General features: G+C 40.8%; 1 protein-coding gene across 1 annotated transcript in view; it reads right to left on the reverse strand.

Moving 5' to 3' along the window:
* The window catches only part of LOC109475097 (macrophage mannose receptor 1-like), a 6855-nt gene extending 3646 nt beyond the window's left edge, over positions 1-3209 (reverse strand). The window contains exons 1-3 of the mRNA XM_019775633.1: positions 2934-3209; positions 1881-1970; positions 803-948 (exon numbers count right to left, since the gene is read on the reverse strand). Of these exons, the coding sequence (XP_019631192.1) occupies positions 803-948; positions 1881-1970; positions 2934-3051 (354 nt within the window). The 5' untranslated portion in view covers positions 3052-3209. The remainder of the gene's footprint in view (positions 1-802; positions 949-1880; positions 1971-2933) is intronic.
* Positions 3210-9525: the final 6316 nt, after the last annotated feature.

The following is a 9525-nucleotide window of genomic DNA, read 5'->3' on the forward strand; positions in this document are numbered from 1 at the left end:
CCTTCCCCGGAGGTAAAAAAGAAAATTAAAAAAAAAGAAAATTATAAAAAAAATTATAAAAAAAAGAAAATTAGAAAAAAAAGGTTCCTCACCGGGGATCGAACTCTCAATGTCCAGACCCCGCCACGTGCACCGCCACTCATTTAGCAACTCTACTCGTTGAGCTATCTCATTATGTCATTGTCTAGCAGCCTAAATAACATACTATATATAGCCATCCGAGAAAATTGGGTCCGAGCGAACAGGTCCGAGCGAATTATGATTGAACATGAAAGCCCGTCTTTAAAAAGAGTAAGTATCAAACGTATTGACATTCCTGAGTAAGAACAATGCAACAGGCAAACATAAAAGTGCAAACATAATAGAGAAACTTCGCCAGGACATGCAACAACGACATCTAGCGACAGGCGGCATTATTGTTGTCATTAACATAATTTATGCAATCATCTTTAGATTTGTAGTACGATCAATAGATTAGCGCCTAAAAACTTATGTAACCGTACTTCGATCAATGGTATGTCACTAGATGAGACTGTTACTACATAAAGTTTCTTTTTGTAAAGAACATGGATTAAAATGGCAGCAAGTCTATTGCATATCTCACAAAACGGAAAGAAGTAAACAGGTATTGCATGGCCTGCAGACTTACCAAACTACCAAAGAAAGAAAGAAACAAAGAAGGATAGATTCCGTCTTATTACATTTCAGCGCGCATGCGCTGAAATGTAAAAATGCAGTTTCTTGTACCCTTGAGAATCATATAAACAGCTGCACAACAAGCTTTGTGGTACTAGAATGTTACCTGTTTGTTGCTGAACGTGAGAGGGGCGAGTCCCACGGCGCACAAGCTCAGTAGCACGGCGATGCCGGCGGCCAGACAGCTGCGGCGGGCGCGGAGGAAGCTACAGACACCACGGCAGCCGCTCGCTCCACCCGGATACGCGCCGTCTGGTAGGAAAACATACTTCGCTCAGGTTATTGTTTACGTCGACATTTACACATAGTGACGCAGATTGAACAAATGAACACGTGTCAATGAAATACAAATAATTTACCATTAGGAAAAATAGCATTATCGTATTTATTGCAAAGTATACCTCATTTGCATAATTGGAGCCTGTTAATGTTCCACCTGATTATTTTCTTATTACTTATGAAAAAAGTTTAACCTGGTATGGTGGCGTCGGGTGTGTTTTCATCGTCGTTCGCACGTGCCTGGGGTTGGTCCATGGGTGCGTCGTCTGGACGTAAAAAACAAAGATGCCATGTACTTATCTGTCAACATATTGGGCGTTAAAGGCCCAATATCAATATTTTAACATACAAAAGTAACAACACGGATACTATAAATGATTTATCTAAACAACTAAGCACAAAAATGTTTTTAAGAAATGAATGATGGGAACTACATGTTTAGAAAAGTGACCTCAGCATTAGAAGGTAAGGAACTAGTTAATCGGACCTGCATTTTTACAGTGATTTCTCTTTTGCTTACAAATAATGCTTCTGGTACATTACAAAACTGTGTAGGTATATTGACAAGCTAATCTATAAACTTCTCAACAAAAGCCTACATGTGCACGCAAATAGTACCACAGACCAATCACGGTAACTACCTAAAAGAAATCCACAGCTTATAATAACAAACGGATGAGAAAAACAGGATGCAAGGAAAGAGATAAACCTAAAAAGTGTAGTACTTTTACCTGGTATGGTGGCGTACGTGACCTCGGGTGCATTTTCATCGTCGTTCGCACGTGCCTGGTTATCAGTCTGGGGCTGGTCCATGGGTGGGTCGGCTGAGTGAAAAAAAAAACAAAGACGTAATATTTCATTAGTGACAAATATTGGGCCTAACGATCGAAATTGGGACAATTTACCTGAACCAGAAGCGTAGATAGGATTGATCATTTTGGCAGCGGCGTCCGCACGTGATCGCAGTGACTTAGGCTGTTGCATGGGCGTGGTGCCTGAGACAAGTGAAGAAAATTTAATTAGGCATCTGCAGAACATTAACGCTAGTAAAATTACGATACGGAAATGATAACCTCTGTAGCTGATTTACCTGCATTGGAGGGGTACACAGGGTTGAGTATTTTNACGTAAAAAACAAAGATGCCATGTACTTATCTGTCAACATATTGGGCGTTAAAGGCCCAATATCAATATTTTAACATACAAAAGTAACAACACGGATACTATAAATGATTTATCTAAACAACTAAGCACAAAAATGTTTTTAAGAAATGAATGATGGGAACTACATGTTTAGAAAAGTGACCTCAGCATTAGAAGGTAAGGAACTAGTTAATCGGACCTGCATTTTTACAGTGATTTCTCTTTTGCTTACAAATAATGCTTCTGGTACATTACAAAACTGTGTAGGTATATTGACAAGCTAATCTATAAACTTCTCAACAAAAACCTACATGTGCACGCAAATAGTACCACAGACCAATCACGGTAACTACCTAAAAGAAATCCACAGCTTATAATAACAAACGGATGAGAAAAACAGGATGCAAGGAAAGAGATAAACCTAAAAAGTGTAGTACTTTTACCTGGTATGGTGGCGTACGTGACCTCGGGTGCATTTTCATCGTCGTTCGCACGTGCCTGGTTATCAGTCTGGGGCTGGTCCATGGGTGGGTCGGCTGAGTGAAAAAAAAAACAAAGACGTAATATTTCATTAGTGACAAATATTGGGCCTTTAACATACCAAACGATCGAAATTAGGACAATTTACCTGAAACCAGAAAGCGTAGATAGGATTGATCATTTTGGCAGCGGCGTCCGCACGTGATCGCAGTGACTTAGGCTGTTGCATGGGCGTGGTGCCTGAGACAAGTGAAGAAAATTTAATTAGGCATCTGCAGAACATTAACGCTAGTAAAATTACGATACGGAAATGATAACCTCTGTAGCTGATTTACCTGCATTGGAGGGGTACACAGGGTTGAGTATTTTTGCAGCGGCGTCAGCACGTGATCGCCAATAAGGCTCAGGCTGCCGTATGGGTGTGGCACCTGAGAGAAATAAATAGAAAACCATACAGGAAGATAGGGTGTTTGTCGTCGCCTAATCATCAAATAATTGCCTTTGTTTGGAAGGCTATGAAATCGCTTTGCTACCTATAGTGTGTGGGATACTAAGCGGAATAACTCTTGAAGGCATGATTCGATCTTAGTGAATTTTTGGTAGGCAGGTTGCCGTTGGGGATACAATGGTGAAGTTCAAAAATGCCCTCATAGGGGTCCCTACGTCACTGTAGTGGACCTTTTGTGGTCAAGTTCAAAAATGGGCCTCGTGGGAATCCCTAATCAAGATTAGGCATTTAACATTTCATAATTAGCTATAAACAAAGGAAAACGGAAGCGCGTTTCGGCAAGAACGGGGAAAGATGTATTCTCGGACTTTCATGTCCACACGGAAAGTGGAGAGAGCAGCAAGCCAACGTGCACACCTTGCCTAAATCCTGGCCGAGTGTGACAGTTTTATAGGCCCGCTGTTGCAGCAACAGTGCACCTTTGACGAAGCACCAAATATTCACCGGTGTGGGTACGTTTGCGTACGTACCATATGATGGATTTTATAATCGGAACGTACCGTAAAGATTAAAGGGATTTCTTGTTGTCATCAAATATAACCATAGAGCAAAGTATGCAATAGTCACCAACCTAAAGTTAGCCCTCCTTTCGGCCTTCGATACGCCAGCCTTCGATTGAGCCTTCGATTCGAATGGTAGGCACTATTTCGGAGACGCCTCAGGCGCGGGAGCATTCTATTGTCCCATATATGCAAATGAGCACTCATACAGTATGTAAATAGACATTGCACATACGTATGTCAAAGCAAACCACAGCCTTTCAGACTCTGTATTCATTTGATTAAATAATCTTCTAATTTTTAACAACCAAATGAGTTTTAATAATCTTTAACTTCACGTCAAAGATTCAAGAATGCCGTCCAGGACCGCACCCGACATGTTTAAATTAGACGCCTTCTTGCAAAGTAACGAAATAATTTTTAGTATTCAAATGTTTTTTAACAATCTTTTAGCGGTCTCTACCATCAGATAAAACTGATAAAACTAACGCACATTACGAAGTTTAGACTTCATGACGTCATAGATTAAACAATACGGATTTTCGAGGATCGCAACACTAGTGGATGCATAGAGAATAAACGCCATGTTGCAAAGTCAAGGAATAATTTCTAGAAACCAAATGTCTTTTAAACAGTCTCAAGACGTCCATACCACAAGATTCGACTGAAAAAAACAACGCACATTGCGTCGTTTGGACGTCATGACGTCATAGATTCAACCATACAGATTTGTAGGGCCTGAATCCCTATTTATATGATATTCAACTACGCGTAACTAATTATTGAAATAATTCTTAGTTTTCAAATCAACTTTAACAATCTTTTAAAGGTCCATACCATCAAATAAACCTGATAAATTTAACGCACATTGCGTCGTTTGGACGTCATGACGTCATGGATTCAACCATACAGATTTGTAGGGCCTGCATCCTGTTTATATAATGATATTCAACTAATCTTAGCTAACTAACGAAATAATTTTTAGTTCTCAAATCAATTTTAACAATCTTTTAAAGGTCCATACCACCAAATAAAGTTGATACAACTAACGCACGTTGCATCGATTTCTCGTCATGACATCATAGATCCAACACTCGATATTCGATATTCAGTATTCAACTCAATATTCAACTTAACTACTCGTAGCTAATTAACGAAATATTTTTAAGTTTTCAAATCAACTTTAAAAATCTTTTAGAGCTCCATACCATAAAATAAAACTGATAAATCTAACGCACATTACGTCGTTTTTACGTCATGACGTCATAGATTGAACTAAACAGATTTGTAGGGCCAGAATCCCTGTTTATATGATATTCAACTACTCGTACCTAATTAACAAAAAAAAATTGTTCTCAAATCAATTTTAACAATCTTTTAGAGGTCCATACCATCAACTTAAACTGATAAAACTAACGCACATTGCCTCGTTTTGACGTCATGACGTCATAGATTCAACCAAACAGATTTCTAGGGCCAGAATGTTTATATAATGATATTCAACTACTAGTACCTAATTAACGAAATAATTTTTGGTTTTCAAATCAACTTTAACAATCTTTTAAAGGTACATACCATCAAATAAAACTGATAAAACAAGAAGCCATAGGTGACAATCCTCCGTGAAGTTTTATATATTTCAACAAAATCCCAAGCGTCAACGCCAGACCTACTGTGCAGACATTGTAATTAGGCAACGGTTAATACAATGAGGGCGCGTCACAAGCATAAAACATACAAAGAGCTAAATCCATTACTGCTCCCAGGGCGTGTAAAGATACTGTGCTTCAAGTTCGAAGTTTATTTTAATTACACACACACAATCATTGCATTCACATAAAGATCGGACTATCATGGTCGTGTCTAGTAACAAAGATAGCCCCACCGTCTTACCGTGCCTGTACCTAATTAAGCGCGCCTGGAACAGGCCAAATTCCAGCAACAGTTGCGAGTGTTACTACCGCCGGCCAGATAACCAGGATATCTGCTTAGAGTACCTCTGCTACCAGACAACTGCCTAACCCTACGGCCTATTCCACAGGATTGTAAAAGTAGGGATGTTTCTAAAATATGCATTTACTTCAATATCAAAACAGCTACGGTAAAAATAAAAAGACGTGCATCAGCAATATTACATTGACCGCGAAAGCAGCAACGGCAAAAATACACATTCGTGCATCAACACGGGCATGCAAGCAGACGGCGTATAAAATTGCGTGCCGATTACACAAAGAGAACCCAGTGTTTTGACTGCGAACATGAAAAATCAGCCGATCACAACACTCCGTCCGGAGGTCCTCACCTCCTTCACGGAGTAACTAGAAAGGTAACATTTCCAAGCAAATGCAATATGTTTACCTCAGGATGGTCTTGCCTACGATTTAGCGTTATACCTTTATTAGGAAAGGAAAGGTATAAGGATAGTTTGCTTATATTACTGACTTTTATGTGCTGTTTATAGAGTAACATCAACGTTATAACTGGGGAATTCGAATGTTTTTGCCGTTGTAAGGCCAAGTTTAAAATCTACCCGTCTGCCACTCAAAGATCATTACCATAGACTACTCTTGTAGTGCCATGTATAGGAGGTACTAAGATATACATTGTATATAGTTACATACCACAGTACCGATGATTCACTCAGCACACACTCTTACCACGTTTGCAATTAGGCCACAGCATGTAACTTTAATCAATGACATCCTCTGCAGACTGCAAGTAAACTTCAAGTCTTTTTGACAGCTTTAGTTACAAAGGACTTTGCTGCGCTCATCTCACTTACCTTATTACATTTTTGTAAATAGGAAACAGGACGCGTAGGCTGAAATAATAATGATGATAAGTTTATTACTCCGTGAAGGAGGTCAGTACCTCCGGACGGAGTGTTGTGAACGGCTGGTTTTTCGTGTTCGCAGTCAAAACACTGGGTTCTCTTTGTGTAATCGGCACGCAATTTTAGACGCCGTCTGCGGGCATGCCCGTGTTGATGCACGAATGTGTATGTTTGCCGTCGCTGCTTTCGCGGTCAATGTAATATTGCAGATGCACCCCTACAATTACGAGGCGAATTGGAATGGTCCAGAAAAACGCGTTGTTTGTTGCGCAGTGGGGGGTGGAACTTCATGCAGATACGGGGTGGTTTTGATAAGTGGTTCCAGATGTTTTTGGTTGGAAGATGTTCGCAGCCAAAACGCATTCTTCCGTACGTCGCATTTCTTTGTAATTTCGCATGTGGTGTGGCATTATGTCCGGGATGATGCACGTCTTTTTATTTTTACCGTAGCTGTTTTGATATTTGAGTAAATGCTTATTTTCGAAACATCCCCATGTCGTTGAAATATGTTTTCGTCCGTTTATGTGACCGGTAGTACTTAGTAAGTGGCGGTCAGGCTGATGGGGACGGAAATGTGGGGTGGTCAGAGGTCAACATTACGAAATGTAAATACCGATGACGTAATCCTATCGATTTCAAACTGGTCGGCAGTGGCGACCTAGTGACGGCGTGTATTTAGTCACGTCGCAACTGGCCGGTCGTCCTAGCAACGAGCATGCTGGCCGCTTCGTAATTCACTGTACACATGGCCAATATTTTTGGGTTGGGCCGCTCCATAGTGTTAGTGGAGCAGCTCTTTGTAAACATGGACAATATTTTTGAGCAACCCATCAATGTGTTCTGCCTCGTGGTCGGATGTGATCTGGGGCTGGTAAACCGCACATACTAGTAGATCGGGTAATTTTATGATTTGCTAGTTGTAAAGGCGTCTTGTAGTATGAGCCGGTGTATGAAGAAGTAGCCTGTGTTACACAATCATGCTTTCGGCCGGATTGATGTGCAACTGTTACTAATTACAGGGACTGCCGCTGCGCTAATGCCGACTGGTTGCTTGGCCAGTCGCGCTGTCCTGATACACCGCGAATGTTGGGCAATATGCGAGTGTTCCCTGTAGACAGTCCCGGGAGTCATTTTTTTTCGCACATTCGCACATTCCAGGAGCCAAACCAAAATACGTTCATGAACCGAGTCCAAAAAACCGAAACGTGAAAATCGGATGATCGGACCTGATGTACATTTCTCTTTCTANTAGCAGGTGGGGGGGGGGGTGGAACTTCATGCAGATACGGGGTGGTTTTGATAAGTGGTTCCAGATGTATTTGCCCATGGTTAAGAGATGCCAAGTTTTTTGGAAGATGTTCGCAGCCAAAACGCATTCTTCCGTACGTCGCATTTTTGTGTAATTTCGCATGTGGTGTGGCATTATGTCCGGGATGATGCACGTCTTTTTATTTTTACCGTAGCTGTTTTGATATTGGAGTAAATGGTTATTTTCGAAACATCCCCATGTCGTTGAAATGTTGTCGTCCGTTTATGTCACCGGCAGTAAGTCGCGGCGGGGCTGATGGGGCGGAAATGTGGGGTGGTCAGAGGTCAACATTAGGAAATGTTAATACCGATGACGTAATCCTATCGATTTCAAACTGGTCGGGTGTGGCGACCTAGTGGCGGCGTGTATTTAGTCACGTAGCAACTGGCCGGTCGTCCTAGCAACGACACATGGCCAATATTTTTGGGTTGGGCCGCTCCATGGTGTTAGTGGAGCAGCTCTTAGTAAACATGGACAATATTTTTGAGCAACCCATCAATGTGTTCTGCCTCGTGGTCGGATGTGGTCTGGGGCTGGTAAACCGCACATACAGTACTAGTAGATCGGGTAATTTTATGATTTGCTAGTTGTAAAGGCGTCGTGTAGTATGAGCCGGTATATGAAGAAGTAGCCTGTGTTACACAATCATGCTTTCGGCCGGATTGATGTGCAACTGTTACTAATTACAGGGACTGCGCTAATGCCGACCAGTCGCGCTGTCCTGATACACCGCGAATGTGCGAGTGTTCCCTGTAGACAGTCCCGGGAGTCATTTTTTTCGCACATTCCAGGAGCCAAACCAAAATACGTTCATGAACCGAGTCCAAAAAACCGAAACGTGAAAATCGGATGATCGGACCTGATGTACATTTCTCTTTCTGTAGATTGTACACACAATACACACATCTTTAGTTAATCTGGCCATGGCAGGTAAAAAAAAAGTAACCCTGAATCATACTAGATTAGCGTAAATGCATGTTTATGCGTTCAAAACAAGAAAAGAAATTGTTTCCCGGTATTAATCTCTTGAAACACGGCGCTGAATATTGACGCAAAAATATTTCGGGCATCGCGCGCCCTTCCCCGTTGTTTAGACTGTGTGCAAATCCCGCGTCACGTGTCGGCATTTCACATCTCTGATTGGTTGTTGCGTCTTAAGATGACTGAGCCGACGCGCGTTTAAACAATTTTTCTTTGTTCGATTTATCACACTTCACAGAGAATTGTCGCCAATGGCTACTTCTTTTTGTTGCAATATATAATACTTCAAGGAGAATTGTCGCCTATGGCTTCTTGTTATTATTACAAATACATGACAGAAGGCTAATTGTAAATACGTATATCATACGAAATGATATACAATGATATGAAGAACTAATTCCTACAGTACACTTTAGTCTTTATACTACAGTATATAAGATATGTATCAAGCCAGTTTTGTTGGGTTTTACTTGTTCTTTTGATCCCCGAGCCAGTGAATTATTCCCACTTCTATAATAATTGTTCTTTGAAATTTTGTATGAAAATCATTGCAATGATGATGAAAATCTACAGTTGTGTAAAATATTGGAACTACACACTCTATAAACCATACATACATACTTAAAAACTATACATGACTTAACTGTTACATATATTATGCAAATTTAACATACATAATGAATATTTACTGGCCAAATTGGAGATATAATGTGTTTCTAGAAATGGTTGTGATGTGTTGTATCCTTCTGTGGATGGCTGGGTTCAGCTCTGTTAGGTTCCTCCCCAGTTTTTCATG

The sequence above is a fragment of the Branchiostoma belcheri genome, unplaced genomic scaffold (genome assembly GCF_001625305.1).
Source record: "Branchiostoma belcheri isolate BF01 breed outbred unplaced genomic scaffold, Haploidv18h27 scaffold327, whole genome shotgun sequence".
In the NCBI taxonomy this organism is placed as follows: Eukaryota; Metazoa; Chordata; class Leptocardii; order Amphioxiformes; family Branchiostomatidae; genus Branchiostoma; species Branchiostoma belcheri.